At 34.7% G+C, this 20126-nt stretch overlaps 1 protein-coding gene and 1 pseudogene across 6 annotated transcripts in view; one reads left to right on the forward strand and one right to left on the reverse strand.

Annotated features, from left to right (window-relative positions):
* The window catches only part of LOC143894354 (kinesin-like protein KIF19), an 84346-nt gene that overhangs the window by 6305 nt on the left and 57915 nt on the right, over nucleotides 1–20126 (reverse strand). For 2 of the 6 annotated variants that reach the window (XR_013256085.1, XR_013256086.1), the window contains exons 5-10: nucleotides 15601–15758; nucleotides 15151–15364; nucleotides 10596–10803; nucleotides 1527–1712; nucleotides 1182–1337; nucleotides 848–952 (exon numbers count right to left, since the gene is read on the reverse strand). Coding sequence is in view for 3 of the 6 variants with exons in the window: in XM_077400549.1 (XP_077256675.1) it covers nucleotides 9848–9995; nucleotides 10596–10803; nucleotides 15151–15364; nucleotides 15601–15758 (728 nt within the window). In the remaining 3 variants the exon portion in view is untranslated. The other 4 variants (XR_013256087.1, XM_077400549.1, XM_077400550.1 and 1 more) reach the window with 4 other exon arrangements.
* On the forward strand, nucleotides 17199–19246 carry LOC143894355 (uncharacterized; annotated as a pseudogene).

Raw genomic sequence — 20126 nt, forward strand, 5'->3', positions numbered from 1 at the left:
AAGTTGACCTAAACTTAGCTTTAGCAACGCCACTTATGTATGGTCAAATTAATACTGCCATTAAAAGCATCTTTTTACACTATACAACTTTTGACTAAAATATTTCTTTCTACTTTGCTTCATATTTTACATATTTAGGAGTCTCAATTTAAATGCTCTGTATACAAGGTGTTTGTCCAAGCAATTACCTTGAAAAATATGCAAGATATGGAAAAACGTTTTAGACAAAAGTTATAGGATTAAGTGGGACAAATACTAATAAAACTAATGTTCAAAAAAATTGATTTTTCAAGGTCACATAAAAGTCACCGTCATTTTCATAAATATATAATTTTTTCCATGTTATGCTATGATTCTTCTAATTATTCTACATATAAAAGTATTAAGGTAAAGTTATAAAAATATCAATAGTTTGCGAGATATTTCATATTTTATTCTGGTACATCTTGACATAAAATATAAAATATATTTCATAAACTATTCATTTTTTGGTAACTGTACCTTAACACTTTTATGTACGGAATAATAAAATCAGAATCAATTGATGTAAAGAAAACACATTGTTGCTTTGCATAAAAAAATATACAATTACATGTCATTTTTGAAAAGCAACAATGTCTTTTCTTTACACTTATTGATTCTTATTATTCTGTTCATAAAAGTGTTAAAGTACATCAGTTACCAAAAAATAAAGTTTACAAGATATAGTTTATATTTTATATCAAAGTGTATCAGAATAAAATATATAATATCTTGTAAACTATTAATTTTTTTATAACTACTTTAATACTTTTATATGCAGAATAATTAGAATTGCATTATAAAAAAATCAAACAATTATACATACCATCCATGCTTTGTTCGGTATCAACGAATTTGCATGTGGAATTTGCAGGTATGTATGTACATGGAGGAGTTGCCATATGTTTCTTTTTTCTTTTTTGAATATGATCTGTAAAAAATATATATATGTATAGACATGGCGTACATTTAAATGTATATATGTACAGATCATCCTAATTCTTTCAATTTTATGACATGACATCAACGTTAATTGTCAGTTTTATGAGCTCAAATATTAATAAAAATTCTAAGATAGAATGTGTAATAAATACAACATTAAAAATAACATCAATCAAAGTCAAAAGATTTGAGATACTATGTGCATATAAATGACTTACTGCTATTATCATCATTGCTATCATCCTCTTTTTTGTCATGAAATAGTGGTTTTTTAATAGTTCTTTTTTGGTTTTCTTGAGTTGCATGTACTATGTTGTTGAAGGCTGCTTCATCAGATTTAGAGATTGTTTCAGCTTCCTTTTCAAGTTTTCTCGCTATTTCATAAGTATGTAAAAATAAATTAATGTTTGAATTGTAAGTATTAGGTGCACCCAAAAATTTTTGTCATTGTCTTGCACAAAATCAATGCAAAAATTTATTGAAGTACATACAAACTTTTGGAACAACCTAATATATATATAAAAAAATGCATTGTATTGTCAAAACAATTATATTATTATTACCGTATAGTCCAATAATCTTTCGGTACTCTAAAATCGTCCAGTTATCATGGGGAATAATTTTTTTAATAATTGCTGATCTCATATTAGTACACCCTTTGGTGGCCATGCAAAACTCTTATTTATGGGATCCACCCAACTGTTAGGTACTACGGAGCACCAATTATTATAAAATATGACGTAATACATCTGAAACAATACAAAAATTATGAAAAGCTTATATTTTATGCTGTTTATTTCAATATCTATTTTTATAATCCATATTTTAAAATGTGTACCTTTATATCATTTACTAAGATAGTATCAATCCTATTTGTCGCCTAGCATAATAAGTGTTTAGAGATGGATAAATATTTGTACAACCGTGTTATATACATTCAACTATATTTCTAAATGTAAAAGAGGCATTATGTAGTGTACATCATTCAATATTATTCTGAAGGTTTTTCCTTCAATTTCTGTAATAGGTATCATTTCTATGTCTTTGAGCTTACTTGCTTTATGAATTTTCATATCTTGCGAATTGCAAGGATAAATCGGGATAGGTCTAAGATCCATATATTTTCTTCCCAGAAAAACAGCAATATCATTTTTGAAACCAATATAATCGATACAAAACACGGATCCGTCTTTAACGTAACAGCAATTATCCGCTGGTTTTCTTGTCAATTTATATTTAGCAAACCATATTTCTCTGTGTGAACGTACACATCCCAAAGGTAAATTTTTTCCATCTGCAGACTTTACAAGCAATAGCTCAAATGTATCCGGATCATTATCATCAGGATTATTGCCTGATATTTTTGTGAACTCAGTAATCCTGTTATGTAGTTGAGATAATGGTTTGTCTGATTTGGAATGCACTGAATGTATCGAGCGAACCATATCTTTTAACATCTTCACATAGATGTAATAGGTTATGAACATTGTATACGATATGGTCTTCACCAGTATTTTGAATGTTTCTACAAAATGCAGCAATAAATCTTCAGCATATTTGTTATTACGCAGGCAATCTTCGGGTTCATACCAAATACGTATAGCAGTGTGCAGAGTACAGAAATGTTTCACATAATCCACTGGTAAATATTTCATTAAAATTATGGGTCCAAAATATAAAAGAAACATACAAAATTCAGTCGCTTTCCAACGATCTAACTCGGTAATGGTTCGTGGGCGACGAGCAAATTCAATTGATATGAATTTCTGTAATGACAATATGTCATTTGATAATGCTTCTACATCTGCTGCACATAATCTTGATACTATATTATTATAAATATATATTTAAAAAAAAACAATAATAAGGGATGAGCTACGAGTTATCACTTTTGGTTACTTAATACGTTAACCAAAGGATTATACGCGTCATATTATGATAATATTTTTGTATTACGAGTCGCGATAAAATCCTTAAAAATCAGAATAACGAAACATTTCACTTTTTATTTTGTCAACAAGTGCCTGATGTCTCAGGAAACTCCGGATCCTAAAAACCTTTAAAAAGATTATATTTATTATAAAAAATATAAAAAAGTAATAATAAAATAAAATATTATACCTTCATGTGTATTCGGTTGCTTATATTTGTATCGATGTCGCGAGACTTGATTCTTCCGTTTTTTTAAATCTTCTTCTGACAATGACAACATTTCATAATACCTAAAATCAAATATCATGAATTACTTTTTTATAAGAAAAACATTTATATTTATTTATTTATATATTTATATATATATATATATATATATATATATATATTTATATCTCATATAAATTATACTGTTAATATTGCATTAAAAATAAAACTCACTTCTCTGCATTGCCAGCAATCCGAGCCGTTTAATTTTGCTCTGTCATTTGTACATTGCATGTTAAGCTTTTTTTTTGACCATCTATAAATAATTTTTTTATTAGATATTTAAGCAACTGACGTTACCACAACTGTTAAGTGATATTCACACATTAATCTTATCTTTTTTTAACAATTTTTTTTCAGGTGACTTATTTTCAGTAACAGCTGTTGCATTTACCTTATTCTCCTCGACTGGATAAAATGTAGGTCGACATACACATTGTTTCCGTCTTTTCTTTCGATATGATAATACCGACGGACTTTGTGGCTCATTATTTTCTTTAGTATTTTTGTGATGCAAAACATTTGCATCTGATAGAACAAATTCAGTATCGGAACCTAATTCCAATAATGGGACACTATCGTTTTCTTGCATAGCATTATTTAAGTGTTGACATCGCTTCACATCCTAATAATTGTTTTCGAACAAGGTATTAATTGCATTAACTGTAATTTGGGATAAAAAATGACTACAAAATCACGTATACATATATGTATACTAGATTTTTTGCCCGCGCTTTGCGCGGGCTCAAAATCTATTCCCTTCTCCCCGAACTCACCCATTAATTAGGAGCACCAATAGAACCCCATAAAACCCAATTTTCAACTTCATAGTAGCGATCCCCATAAAATTAGTAATCTTTTGGTACAGGTTTCATCAACAAAAAATTAAAATATTTTGGCACCGGTTTCAAGAAAATCGATCCATTAATGAAAAATTAAACTTATTCTTCAAAAATTAAAAAAATTTTGGCACTGGTTTCAAGAAAATCGGTCGATTAATACTTATTATTTCTCGAGATTTGAATAATTTCCAAACCGGTTTCTAAAAAATCGGTAACAAAAAATTATCTATAAAAAAAATTTAGCTTGATATCTCAAAGTTTGCGGAAATTGGAGCAATCACCTTATTAGCAATTTTTTTTATTCTATTACACATTCTTTAGTTCTTTTTAATCCTATTTTATATATAATTCGCTTTAAAATTCGGTCCATTAACGAATGAGTAGTTCGCGGACAGACAGACAAACAGTCGGGTTTTATATTATAAGTATGTTTTTGGCACCAGTTTTAAGAAAATCAATACATTAATGAAAAATTAAATTTTTAGCACCAGTTTCAAGAAAATCAATACATTAACGAAAAATTACCAATACAAATTATCAATAAAAAAAATGTAAATACATATTTCGCGGACAGAAGAATTAGATAATTTTTAACACCAGTTTTAAAAAAATCAATACATTAATGAAAAATTTAATTTTTTTCTGAACCGGTTTCCCAAAACATCGGTAACAAAAAATTAACCACATCATGGCAATTCCCGGAAAATTTTACCCCTACATCATATACAATTCTTTGAGATACAATCCATTAACGAATGAGTAGTTCACGGACAGACAGACAAACAGTCGGATTTTATATTATAGTATAAAGTATGATAAAGATATATATTATTTTTCTCACGCGTTGCGCGGATGTACCGGTGGAATGTGTTTCAAAAATTTTCAAATTTTTCGAGGATGGCGGTGATGTGTATAATTTTTCATTAACGATTTTTTGGAAACCGTAATCTCTGCAATCAAAATATTAATATCGTTAAATATCCATACTATTAGATTTCCTTTTCTTAAATTTTGGGATTTCTGTATTGCGTTTTTCCCTATCCACGGAAACCCTATTAAAAAATACATGACACATTACGTACGGTATTATATATTATTATTATTATTATTGTTATTGTAGTTGTTTATGTGTTTTAAAATTTTGATTAAAAATTTTTGATTAAAAAGTATATTTTGGGGTAAAAAATAGTAAATATTTTTTTTTAATTTACGTACGCTCAACTAAAACTGCATTAATATAAATATAAAAGATATTTAAATTTATTTTCACAAATGATTTAAACATGAACAAAGGAAGAAACTATAAAATCGCAAAACATTTTACAGCAACTTTTATAATGTGATTAAATATACATATTTAATGAAGAAGGGGATTACGAAAAAAACAAATTTAAAAGAAGATAGAGAAGAGTACAGAAGTAGAAAAAATGATACGAAAGACAGTAGCGAAAATATGCAAAAAAATATTGAATATGGAAGTTACTGGTCTGATAACGTACTTGCATTACAAAGAGAGGAACTACCTTGAAAAACGAGATAACTGAAGCCTGTTATTTATGGTTTTTTTTCGTAATAATCAAATTATCATCTATACTTGAAGGATCTTCGTATATTAAAGTACAACAATTGTAAATACAAGATTATCATGTTTTAGTGTATCTACAATTCTTAAACTGGTGTAGGTAATTCAGCAATAGAAAATTCGTATACTTTTAAACATATATCTATTACAAACCGTATGAAGAATATATTTTATCTTTCTTACGTATCAGTTAGGTTGAGTTTCTACTGAGCGCGTCACGCGTCATTCGTCACGACCAATCAAACAAACTTGCACATTGCTTCCTCATCATTACAGATCGCTACCTTCTATCTTATTTCGATCACAAAGCTCCTCTTATGAGGAAGCTTGTATTTTATTTGTTGCATAATTATTAGTATTAACTTTATGAGCGAAATAAAATAAGAGGTAGCGATCTATAATGATGAGAAAGCAATGTGCAAGTTTCTAATTTACACACTTTTTTGCTTCTTCATAAAGAAAGCTTTGTTTTCGTAAAAAAAAATTTTTTTCATATCTTTGACAAAATTTAAAATGTTCTGCTTTATTAATCATCGCCAAATTTAATCCCAAACTTTCTTATATAATACGTTATCAATAAAAAAAATAGATTTCAACATTACGGCATCTCAAAAATTACGTAAGTTAAAGCATAAACGAACAACAAAAGCATTACACACACACACACACACACGCACGCACGCACGCACGCACGCACGCACGCACGCACGCACGCACGCACGCACGCACGCACGCACGCACGCACGCACGCACGCACGCACGCACGCACGCACGCACGCACGCACGCACGCACGCACGCACGCACGCACGCACGCACGCACGCACGCACGCACGCACGCACGCACGCACGCACGCACGCACGCACGCACGCACGCACGCACGCACGCACGCACGCACGCACGCACGCACGCACGCACGCACGCACGCACGCACGCACGCACGCACGCACGCACGCACGCACGCACGCACGCACGCACGCACGCACGCACGCACGCACGCACGCACGCACGCACGCACGCACGCACGCACGCACGCACGCACGCACGCACGCACGCACGCACGCACGCACGCACGCACGCACGCACGCACGCACGCACGCACGCACGCACGCACGCACGCACGCACGCACGCACGCACGCACGCACGCACGCACGCACGCACGCACGCACGCACGCACGCACGCACGCACGCACGCACGCACGCACGCACGCACGCACGCACGCACGCACGCACGCACGCACGCACGCACGCACGCACGCACGCACGCACGCACGCACGCACGCACGCACGCACGCACGCACGCACACACACATAAACACACATACAAACATTTTGTACAAAAGTGATTTTTTGACGTTTTAGAACATTCTTTGCCAAAGATAACCAAAAAAAATTTTTTTCACGAAAATAAAGCTTTCTCTATAAGGAAGCAACATCGTATTTTATTACATTATTTGTGACGGGATGTTTAGATTGGTTAACGACACATGACGCAACGAGTGAAGCGCTAAGTGGAAACTGTGTAAAAATAAAAGGTTTATATACTTTACCTTGTCAGAATCAGTGATATTACAAAAAAAAGATACTCAATTCTCCAATTCTTTGTTGTAGAGTTGATTAATTTTCTTTTTTACGGAAGAACTGTTCTTGTAGCGATCAACAGACCTATGCAAAAGGCAAACGCACTAAAATAAAAGTAAAACATTAGACATCCAAGAATTTGTTCCAGGAGTAAGCAATACATTCCACTGTGTCGTTGACTTTCAAAAGTAAGCAAAAGTTTATATACTTTACCTTGTTAGAATCAGTGATGTTACCCGGTCAGAATCAGAGAGGACAATAAATTCTTACGAGATTCTATATACCGTTGTCAAAAGACACTCAATTCTCATAATCTCTGCTCGAAAGTTTACTAATAAAATTCTTTTTACGGAAGAACTGTTTTTGAAGTTGTATTAATCTTCAGCGGCAGCATTAACCTTCGCAAGAAGCAAATGCACTAGGATAAAACGTTAACTTCCGAGGTTTTGTTAGAGGAGTAATCATAGCAACGTTCAACAAATGTTTCGTTGATTATTCAATTGTTTAATTGACGGTAGCTATACGTAAAGTTATATATATACAGGGTGTTCGAAATAAAAGTATCCAGCCAAAAGGATGGAGTAGATGGGGCCACCCCTACAATGGCCCGCGGGCCTCACGATTCTGCTCATCATCGCGCGTTTTCACCGTTACGCCATAGCAGAATTCCGAAAGATCGTACAACACATATCACTCTGTTATTGAAGAGTGTTATTCCACTATTAAACTCGGGTCCGTGGGTTCGTTAAGCCCAAAGGATTGCGCGGCGAAGGGTCGAAATAAATATCGTATTGTGAGACCATCGTCTCCACGACCTCCACGTTGCGATACGTTTGCAAAAGGCGCAAAAGCCCAGCGCGTGCCGGCGCATGCAGGCGCTAGTCACGTGACCTCATTCTAAGCCAATCAAATAACACGCCTTATGCGCCATCCAATCGTGGCCAAAGTAGCCTCTGAAGTAGCCGTTGTGCGCGCAATTATCGAGATGCAGACAGAGCGCAAGTTCCTAATAAAAAGTATGAACTAATCTTGCAAAATATTTTACAATTATTTGAGAACTTTAAACATTATGGACATTGTTTATTTAACATTTAACATTTTGTTAAACTCTCAAACACGTCTTTCTAAGACGTCATACAGACGTATTTCTAACAAAGTCTGAAAGACGTTTTTTTAATGACGTCATACAGACGTATTTTTAACAAAGTCTAAAAGACGTTTTTTTTATGACGTCATACAGACGTATTTCTAACAAATCATAGAGACGTCTCTTTTAAGACGTCTCTTACAACGTCATTATGACATGCGTGTTGTGTGGGAAGTACAACAGATCTGCTAACATAATCAAACAGCAGATTGGTGGCCGAAATTGAACAGATCGTGTTAGAACTGTTTAGGCTCTGCGCGATTTCTACTGCTAATCTGATTATGTTAGCATATTCTGCTGGCAGAACATAAGCTGAATGCGGACGCAGTTGATGTCAGTCTGCTGACATGTCTGATCGAATCAGTTACTAATAATCTGCCGACAGACTAGTTGCTATAATTTTGCTTACTGGGAAAATTTGGTTTGCTTACTATATATAGAGTCTACGAAAGAGAATCATATACTTTAATAAAGATATCACATTTTCTTGAGAAAAGTTTATCTGCTATTTGAATCAAGTATACGTTTTATTTCTCTAGAATAATCGCTTATTTCCAAAAAGAGGTTATATTTCTGATAATGATGATGATAATGATGATGATAATGATGATGATAATGATGATGATGATGATGACTGATTCCTTTAATTCCTAAATGGAACATGAAGTTTCTTAGGATGCGAGCAGGTCTTTATGCGGAGGAATACAGTTTAGAATGTTGAAATTCCTATGATTCTTCGTGGCTACAAATCTGACACTTTACTACTAGACCACACCTCTGACTATATTCTTAATGCTGCAATATTTAGTTTTCAAAAGCAATAATTCATTAATTTAAAGTATTTCATATTTTTAACTGAAGAATTATGATAAATTAATCTATGAAAATAAAAGTAATTACTTGTTCTGAGACTTTGTTTCTAGAAAAAATAATTTATTTGAATTGAAAACATGGATTTACGTAAAAATAACTTTCTCTTTATTAAACTATATTTTATTTATTCTGATTCTGTTGTGTATGTGTGCATGTGTGCACATAGAATTGAAAAAAACATACTAAATTTCTTCTATTTAATAAATATTTTTGTGTTAATATATATATATTAATATATATATATATATATATATATATATATATATATATCGTCAAATATTCAAATTAATATTCTATGTGGTTTTTCTTCGATAAAGTTTCATAATATTCTTGAAAAAGAATGTGTTCTTTTTTTTAGCACAAAATAATGAGCTTTTCTAAGATTTGTGACGAGTATATCTTAAAACTATTATTAAGAAAATATTCTTTGTTGAAGAAAACTACTACTTAGAACAAGTAAAATAAAATAAATAATTGCTTTTCTTGGTTGTAGAATGATATTTTTCTGTGTGTACGAAAACATAATTAAAAACAACTGTCCAATTGTAAAACTTGTCGCCAAAATTATTGGAACCATTCGCATATGTGTTCGAATACAATATATAATATACAATATATAACATTTTGTGTATCGATTATTATTATATAAACGAAATGTTCTCACTGATTTCGTGAGTTTGCTGCTGATATCGGCGGAAATAAAACGGCTGGTGAAATTAACGGTTGCACCACTGGTCCCATCACGTGCTCCACTTCTTGTGGCTCTTGAATCGGTGGTAACGGCGAATCCCAATCGGAATCCGTGGAACTGTTTCTCCAAATAATCTTTCTCTTTAATATGTATACATACATATATATATATACATACATATATACATACATTATTTTCCCGGAGCGAGACGAGAATGCAATTTAGTATAATTTTGTTAATAGATCGCACACGAACGAAGAAATATGAAAAATGGTCAACTATGAGGAAAATCGATAAGGCGCATAACAATCGCGATGAGTGATAAACATAGACGAGCCACTGTTTACACGCCTTGGCAAGGAAGGACGCGTAATGTGTTCTTGGAAATCGCATAAAAATTTTCACCCTTGCACGCGATGCAACGGTGATGCGAAGGCGAGAGTGATCGTTTTCATCATTATTGTATATTATTGATCTCATGTTGTCGTGTTGTATGTATCGATTTATGCGGATAAATGTACGTACTTCGTCGCGATAAGAACAAAGTATCTTAGCGCGTACATACGTACATTTATCCGCATAAATCAAAACATAGTTTAGTTTATTTGCTACAATGAATAAACGATCGATATCTTTCATCGATCAGAAAATAGTGTCCAATATAATTTAATTCTAAACAGAAAAATTGTTTAACGATGCACGCGCAATTTTACTTACCTACTGACTATTCTCAAATCACTGCTAAAGTTATCGTAAATGCTGATCCTGCTGGATATAGGCGGTAACTTGTCGCGACTGAAAGACAACACGATTGGAGACACGGCGAGATCGCTGAGACTGCTTCCGACATACGTAGTGGCTTGGATCTCTTGTTGATACATGGCATATAGATTTTGCAGATCAGGCGGAAGCGCCAAACGACCGTCTGTTGTTTAAATCCCGTAAATTGAGCGAAAGTGTTTAACTTTTATTTATACATATATGTAATCATGCAAAAAAATAGGCTCTAAAGTTACACGACATTATAATTGATATACTTATAATGTCTCGTACTTACTTATACATATAGGCTTAACTTTGGAAGACTATTACCCTCCGATTTTGATAAAACTTTACAGGTACGTAGTATTTAATAAATATAATCGGAGTTATTATAGTGAGGAGTTACTAAAATGCCTAGTTTTTCTAGAAATTCAAATTTTAATTATTTGGCCTAATTAACGTTTTTCAAGCTTTTGATATAAAATAATAATTAGAATTAAAAAATATTTTGCTAAAGTGTTTTATTTTATTAGTTTATTATTAGGAAACTATATGTATAGTGTTGGCAAAATATTATAAAAAAAGAAACAAGAAATCAAGAAATCTTAATTTCTCATTACATTTTTTTATATCATCGCTCGTTGTTTATTAAAAAATTATTAACAAAAAAAGTTTTATAAATAAAACATAATCACAATATATTAGTACAAAATTTCGAGAAACTTAAAAATTTACTTTGCTATTATTTACTAAATCAGTTATTTCTATTTCTTAACTGTAATATTATTTAGATTTTAATGAAACTCAGGAAAAAGTATCTATATTTTAAAAGGAATATCGCAATTTTATTCATTGTTCTTCTCAAGATAAACACTAAAAAAGCAACGTAAGCAACATAGGTACCCCTGGGGTCAACAGCGCCGATCTCCCTTACAGTTTTTTAATACACTAATAAAATGAAACATTTCAGCAAAATATTTTTGAATTTTAATTATTTTTTTATATCGCAATCTTGAAAAGTTATTTAGACCGTTAGGCGTTAATTAGGCTGAATAATTAAAATTCTTAGACACTATATACTTTATCCAACGAAAGAACATCCACCGTTATTATATTTAGCGCTCAGGCAAAATGGAGAGAGTGTGGCGCGCTACAAACAATATGTAGGTACCATATACGTAAATACGGCACGTTCGGTGTGGAGGGGGGTATCTATGAGCGGAGACCTGCCCGAAACGGACAAGTTTTCATCCAATTTGTGGATGTTACATCTGAACGGAGTATAGGCATTTCTGCAACTAGTGGCTCCGACTACATTTAGTAAGTACTACGTACCTATAAAATTTCATCAAAATCAGGAGGAATCGCCGTCTAAAGTCTTACACTTATATAGATATTTAACCTTTAGAAGCCGGAAAATTTTTTTTTTTACTATTTTTCCCTTATTTAACATACCAAATTTTGCCTGAAAACATCAAATAGGTTGTGTTTTTTGGGTGGTCGATATTTCAACCACCCCCGGCCTCTAAAGGTTAAGAAAATTCAAGGTATCTACAAATTATACAATTCAAGGTATCTACAAGGTATACAACTTCATGTAGCTTTTACAAGAAAAAGGGCGTCCGGGCAAAGTCGACACTAATTATTTTGATAAAGCGTTGTAAATAAGTTATTTGTTTTTAGCTTGCAGTAAAATGGTACGTACGTACAAAAAGACCAGCAATAGAAAAAAAAATGATGAAAGAAGCCGTACTTGCCATGAAAAAGGGAAAAAATGAAGATCAAACAGCTGCAGAAAAAATAAACGATGCAGCCATATGGCTCATAACAAATGTATGCGCACGTCCGATCGCGAGTTTACCTGCGTTAATTGTTTTTCAGACATAAGTTTAGAAGAAAATAATTGAATGTTCAACAATTTTTTATATTATTTTCCAATTATTCTTTTACTTTATTCCGAATTTTTATAGTTTCTAAATATACGATAAACAATGTGTGTGCGTGCGTGCGTGCGTGCGTGCGTGCGTGCGTGCGTGCGTGCGTGCGTGCGTGCGTGCGTGCGTGCGTGCGTGCGTGCGTGCGTGCGTGCGTGCGCGCGTGCGTGCGTGCGTGCGTGCGTGCGTGCGTGCGTGCGTGCGTGCGTGCGTGCGTGCGTGCGTGCGTGTGTGTGTGTGTGTGTGTATTTTCATTTTCAGACAATAAAAAAATAAGTTCCAAATCAAATTGTCGATCAGACAAAGTGTCGAGTTTACCCCGGCATTTTTCAATTTAAAAATTTGTCTTCGCCTCATTTTTCCTTTCCTGGAGACAAAACAAAGCGACGTACACAGCAAAACTTTCTGAAGCAATTTTGTATCTTAAGGAACACTCTTTAAATGTGTACTGTTATGTATGAGCACATGCGCGCGATCGGCCAATCAAGAACGAGTATAGCGCGAGAGTCCGTTCTCAGTTAGTTTTTAAGTCGCCGGTTCGTGGATGTATTCTGTCTGGCGGTTACGAGCTCTGTATCTCCTGATATTGTAATAAAAGTACGTTATTCTATACGAGCAATCCATACTGTCTCTATGTTAGACACTCACGACAGTACCCTACCGACGAAACGTAAAACGCAAGACGTAAAATGTACCATTGTATTTGCTTGAAAATTTTAATTAGTTGTTGAAAATTGCTTTTGAAAAAATCGTGTTGAGTGTGCCCCGGTCTCCCTATGCATTAAAGCCGGTTCTATAATATGTCGCAAACGATGGCAACTGCCAGTTGAAAAGTGTTATTTCTGATTGCTGATTGCCAGTTACTGTCGCCAAAAAAAAATTAAAAGTTCGCCAACTCTCTTTTGACAACCGCAATTGACAAGCGCAATATGGAAATAACACTTTTCAACTAGCAGTTGCCTGAGTTGCCATCGTTTGCGACGTGTTGTAGAATGGCCCTAAGGCTCCTGGGCTCTTTCCCGACATCTCGTGAGATGTGACTCAAAAGCGAGAAATGTTGAGAATTGACACGTTGAGAATTCCTGCATGGCATTTCCAAATAAAAAGGTATTTGCATAAAATAACACTTCAGATCACTTCAGCACACTTCAAAAATATACTCTGAGTTTAGGTTAGGTCTACTCTGGCAAAAATAAGAAGCTTTATAAAGCGTTGACAACCGTTCGATGAGGGTTTTTTAAGAGTTTATACGCTTTCAAACTTTGTAAGAACGCTTACACAACGCCGTTGGATTTTAAAGGTTTAAAACGCTATATATAACGTTTCGTGAAAGTTCTGCAATGTTGAGGAGACGCCTTTCAGAGCACGTTCAGTAAACGCTGATTCACTTTTGTGCAGAGAGTTTGTTGTCAAACTTGTCAAACGTTTAGCAAATGCTTTTCCCATGCAACGCTGTAAGACAAAAGTGGTTTTCCCTCCGTTCAGCAAACACTTTTTCAATGCGGCGAATTATAGGGCGTTTACGCAAACGGCTTGGAAACGCCTAAGAAACGCTTTTCCTGACTCTGTAACACAGCGTTTTTCCTCCATTCAGCAAACGCTCTTCCAACAACGCCGCTAGGCGGCGCATCTTTCTCGCATTTAAAATACATCCAGCCGCGTATATAAGCAGACCCCCTGTGAGGCGAAAAGTAGATTTGTTTTCGAAACCTCCATTACTATTAATAAAAATTATTCTTCTAACTAAAAGGCTGCATGCAGTTTCCAATGATAAAAGTAGACTGCAGTCTACTTGACGCTACAAATGCTTTGAAACGTTCTTCTTCTCCTTTTTTTTCATTGAAAGAAAGGAGAAGAAAAATGCTTCAAAGCATTTGTAGCGTCAAGTGGACCGTATTCGTAAACGTCTATTAATTGCTTAACAGATGATCTATAAATGTTTTAAAGAACTCTCAGCAAACGTCATACGTCATGTAAACGCTGTGTAAACTCTCAAAAACGCTATGTACAAACGCCTTTTAAACGCTGCAGTGTGCGAATTTTTGCTCTATGAAATCTTTACTGACCGTTTCCAAACTCTCAACGAACTCCCGCAACGCTCACGTAAACGCCAAAGTCAAAGAAACGTACATAAAACTGCTCATTTTCGCCAGGGTACCCCTTTCCCTTGACAGTTAATAAACAGCCATAAAATGAATGTAATACGAAACCTATAAGTCATACGCCTGCGCATAAGCCTGCATCGTATTACATTCCTTTTACGGATATGTTGAGATATTTAATAACTGTCAAGGAAAAGGGATGCAACGCGGAGTATTTTTGAAATGTGCTGAAATGATCTGTAGTGTTATTTTAAGCAAATATGTTTTTATTTGAAAATATCCTGCAAAAATTTTCAACGTGTCATTTCTCGCTTTTGACGTCACATTCCGACATGGCCGCGACGAGTATCCAGAAACCTTAAACATTCAATATTATTGTGCAATATAAGATATAAGATAGATATATATGGACCATATGCAAGCCACTCAAAAATAGGAACAATTAAGAATCGGAAACCCGATTATACCACTGACCTTCCATGATCCGTCGTTGCCTGGTGATAATCTCGTCAGAAATTTGTCGCTGTCGATCATAACGGAGCAGCAATAATTCACGACGTCTGAGTTCGTGCTGCTTGACCAGTCTTTCGCTCTGCAACATCATCTTGTCTGCTTCGAGCTCGTGAACTCGCAGCATCAACGCCAATAACTCGCGCTCCTCATCAGAGTTGATGCGTGAAGGTAGTTGCTAGAGAAAATGTCATGGTGTTCTTGAGTTATAAGCTTTCTCTGAATGTGCTTGATTAAAATTTATTTTCATAAAATGTTATCGTAGTTTCGCTACATATTGATATTATTACGATAAAAATCGCTTATTCAGACCCTTGCTCTTTTTTGCCTTTTAAATTTAGTTTTATATTATTATATGTGATTATGATAATAACTGCATTATATATAATTAAAATGATGATTGCAAAGCCTCACATCCTCGAGCATAGCGCTACACTTTCGACAGGCCTCGAGTTCTTTTTCCGCAGCAGCGCGCATTTCGGCATATCTCTCTTGCTCTCTTGTGATTTCCGTCAGTTCAGTCCACGCTTGTTGCACGGCTACGTCATCCTCCAGGTCACCCTCTAAAAGATCTAAACAGTCATTAAGATATTATCAGTTTTTCGCTGCAAACAACTCAGTGGGCTGATATACATATTTACGAAGTTTTAATTTTACCGAAAGTACATTTGTAATTCGCCAACGCCATATAATAAACATTAGACGTTCATTTCTACAATTGACAAATAATCATCGTGATAATTCGACCATTGGTTTTGGTCCGATTGATCGTCAAGATGTTAATAATCTTTGATACTTATATATGGGACATTCCACGCCAATTCGCGAGGGGTCAAACTTCGACCTTTTTATTTTTGATGGCGGCTCGTTTTTTAGCAGGTCTTTAAGAGTACTATACCCATATAAGAGCGTTTTTATAATAAACTAGCATGCCCCGCCGGGCTTCGTCCCGGCCCCGGTTTTTTTTTTTTTTTTTTTTTTTTTTTAGTTATTCTGCTATTTGGGGCGGAGACGAATCCAACAAATCATAGATCATTAAAATCTATCCAGCCGTTCTTGAGTTATAAGTGCTGTAACTAACCCGACTTTGTTTTATGTATATAGAGATGTAGCGTTTCCGAAATAGAGTCTGCGCAAAATGAGGACTGCAAGATTTTCAATGAATTTTCTCGCCTATTAGACAACGTCTAAGAAAAAAATTTATTGATCATAAAATACGCTATTTTAATCATATTTTTTAAAAAAATTACTCAAAATTTTTATAATAATATTGTTAAACAAATAGAGTAAAAAACACAAAAAAATTTGAATATCTCAAAAACCCCATTTTCTATTTTTTTTGAAATTTATAGGTAATACTCTGGGGAATATTAGAAAAATTTTAAGACCGGTTTGAAGTTGCGCAGAAAATTTGGGAATTTTTTATACATTTTTTTGTAAGGCAAACAGAGGTACCATGGCTTCGCACAGACTTGCGCACAACCTCAAGCGGACTCGAGCTTCAACACAGTAAGGCTGCCATTACATGGAGCGCGGAAACGCGGAAAAAAAGTAACAAGATTCCGCGTTTCCGTCGCTTTTTTCTATTCCAATTAAACCCATTTGAACGGAACAGCGGAAATCATGCGTGTTTTGTGTGTGTGTGCCAAGAAGTGCTAAACAATACATCAAAGTATATAAAAAAGTGTAAAACGTTTATAATGAACGGTCCAGTAAGTATTTGAGTATTGAGTATTAAGTATATTATAGTATTTGTAAATTAATAATGAATTGACATAACGTTTAAATCAAATTTAAAAAAATTACTATTAATATATACCTACTGAATGAAGTCATAACCTCATTTTATGTGAAATAAAGATAATTAAACACTTGTATATGTTTGCAGGCTACAAAGTGTGGATACTGCGGTTTCATTTTACGTGGATCATGTGGAACAATTTAGACCATCATTGTTTTGGTGCATATGATGAAAATACTGACGTCATAAATGTTGACGAAAATGCTGTGGCTACTATGAGTATGTTAAACAATGGTTCTTTTATAAATGACTAGCTGGTTACCCGGGCTTCGCCCCGGAGAACATATATAATAAGACACGCAAATAGTCTCTCTCTCTCTCTCTCTCTCTCTCTCTCTCTCTCTCTCTCTCTCTCTCTCTCTCTCTCTCTCTCTCTCTCTCTCTCTCTCTCTCTCTCTCTCTCTCTCTCTCTCTCTCTCTCTCTCCCTCCCTCTCTCTCAGCAGAAGCAGACGTGTGAAACATCGCTCCGTAAAAGTGTTAATTTTTGGGTGGTTTAGAAGTGAGGGAGAGTGTTAAAAAGTTGTGTAACGAATATCTTCATAGACCGGGGGTAGCCATGAGTGTTATCTAGCCGGAATATGTTGATACATAGACACGAGAACTGCATTTCGTACAGAGGTCATCGAAGCCTCGTACGACAGGTAGATATCGGCGACGAACACAAAACGCTGACGTGTGAAAGTGACGTGTTAAAGTGACGAGTCAATTAACTGTCTCTGCCGATATTAGCAAAATGAACGAGGAATACGCCGAGTATCGATGTTCGGCATGTAAGAAGGCGATAAAAACGGAGGTGATAGCATGCAAGTCCTGTACTAAGCTTTTTTACCATCCAGGTTGTGTATCTAAGCACAAAATTTATGATAGAAACCGCGATTTGGTGTCCTGTCCTGGCCCATTCGAGAAGTTAATTATTAGTGATGGTGATAAAGTAGCTGATATAAATAAAGCAGTGGCAGCAGCAGGAAGAGCAACGGTACCTGCAAAAATGAGTCCGGCGCCAAGCAGCGGGAATAAAGTAGCAGCCGCGAGTGAAACAGAAGATATTGATAGAAAAATAGATTGGCTTGTAAAAACAGTGAAAGAATTAAAAGATGAGGCAGCATGTAAAAAGGACATCAAGTCAATGATAAAAGAAATAGTCCGTGAGGAGATGGAAGGCATTAAACAGGCATTAATAGAAGAATTGAGAAAAATGTTGACGCAAGGGGCATATGGACCGTCAAGTGGAGCGACAAGAAAATATAGCAATGTGATTAAAGAAAGGAAAGAAGAAAATATCTTGATTATAAAACCAAAAGTACAACAAGAGAGTGAAATTACGAAGAAAACAATTAAAGATAAAATTGATATAACCAAAATGAAAATAGGAATTACCAAATTAAGAAAGGGAAGTAAAGGGACAGTGATCTTAGGATGTGAGACGGAAGAAGAGAAGGATAAGTTAAAGACGACGGTACAAGCGGCAATGGGCGAGGAGGTCAAGGTCTCTGAGCCACAGAAGAGGAAACCAAAGATTAAAATAATTAATGTTGGTGGAGAAGAAATGAAAATGGAGGATGATAAACTGATAGATACAATCAAGAAGCAGAATAGAATTGGCGAAGAATCCTGTATGCACCTAGTGAAGAAAGTATTAAGAGGAAAAAATAAGGATACTGAGCAAGGATCCGTAATAATTGAAGTGGATGAAAGCACTCATAATTCACTAATAAACAGAGAAAAAAATAAATTTAGGATGGCGAAAGTGTCCTATATTTAATTATATTAGTGTTAGAAGATGTTTTAAATGCTGGGGCTATTACCATATTGCCAAGAATTGCACGAGACAGGAAACATGCTATAAATGTGCAGGAAATCATAAGGCGAATGAATGTACGACGTCGAAGAAGAGGTGTGTAAACTGTACCTATAAGAATCAGACGTACAACTTGAAGATAAATGTTGAACACGAGGCGCTGAATTCGGAATGTCCGACATTTAAGAAAGTATTGGAGGAAGAGAAAAAAAGAGCCGGCTGGGAAGATGCAAAATAGCAACTACAGGGAGAAGCGGAATTACTCTGGTATACAAATGCGCAGAGCTTCTTGGCGCATAAGGATGAAATTCAACATCAGATTATGAAGAGGGTGAATCCTGCGATTCTAGCGTTATCCGAGACTAAATTGACTGTAGAAATTGAGGATAGTGAGGTCAATGTACCGGGGTATAGTATAGTTAGATGTGATGCTGAAAATAGAAACACAGGAGGAGTACTGTTATATATATATATATATATATATATGTAGGTCCAGAGGTATGTTCCGGGACTGTTTACGTTTTTTGAAATGTACAGTCCTGGAATATAACGCATATATATGTAATCAGATTCAAAAAACTGTCCCAAAAAATGCCGTAGGACATCAATTTTTTCCAGGACAGTCCTGGAAACTGCCAAATGTCCCGGAATATACCGATATCAAAAATAAAAGTCCCGGAACATACTTCCAGACCTACATATATATATATATATATATATATGTTAAGGATGATATTAAATTTAAAATAGTTGATAAGAAAAAGATAGTGTCAAATTGTTGGTGCGTGGTGGTAGAAATAAGAGAGAATTTGTATAAAGGTATGATAGCAGTAATGTATCATTCGCCGAGTGCGTCAAATGGCGATTTTGTGAGATTTTTGGAAGATACGGTTGAAGATCTAATAATAAAGTATGACTGTATAGTGATAGGGGACTTTAATATAGATATAATGGTAGATTCATTTTACACAAAGAAATTATTAACGGTAATGCAAAACCTAGGGATGAGGCAATACGTTGATTGTCCAACGAGAGTTACAAAAGATAGTCGAACAATGATAGATTTAATTTTTTCGAATAAAGAAATAAAGGTACAAGTGAATGAGAAACCGAAAATAACGGACCATGCATGGCTAAAAGTAGAATCTAATATATGAATAAAAAGAGAAATAAATATAAAGAATTTAGAGGCAAGGACTGTAGTAAATTTAATGTAGATGAATTTCTTAGAATAATAGAAGAAAGAACTGAGCAAGGTCAAGGGCTAGATATAAGTATAAGGGCGGAGAGATTTGTTAACCCCTTAACTGTCGATGACGGCTATAGCCGCAAAAATAAAA

Source organism: Temnothorax americanus, unplaced genomic scaffold, assembly GCF_048541705.1.
Source record: "Temnothorax americanus isolate GAGA-0224 unplaced genomic scaffold, ASM4854170v1 Scaffold138, whole genome shotgun sequence".
Classification (NCBI taxonomy): Eukaryota; Metazoa; Arthropoda; class Insecta; order Hymenoptera; family Formicidae; genus Temnothorax; species Temnothorax americanus.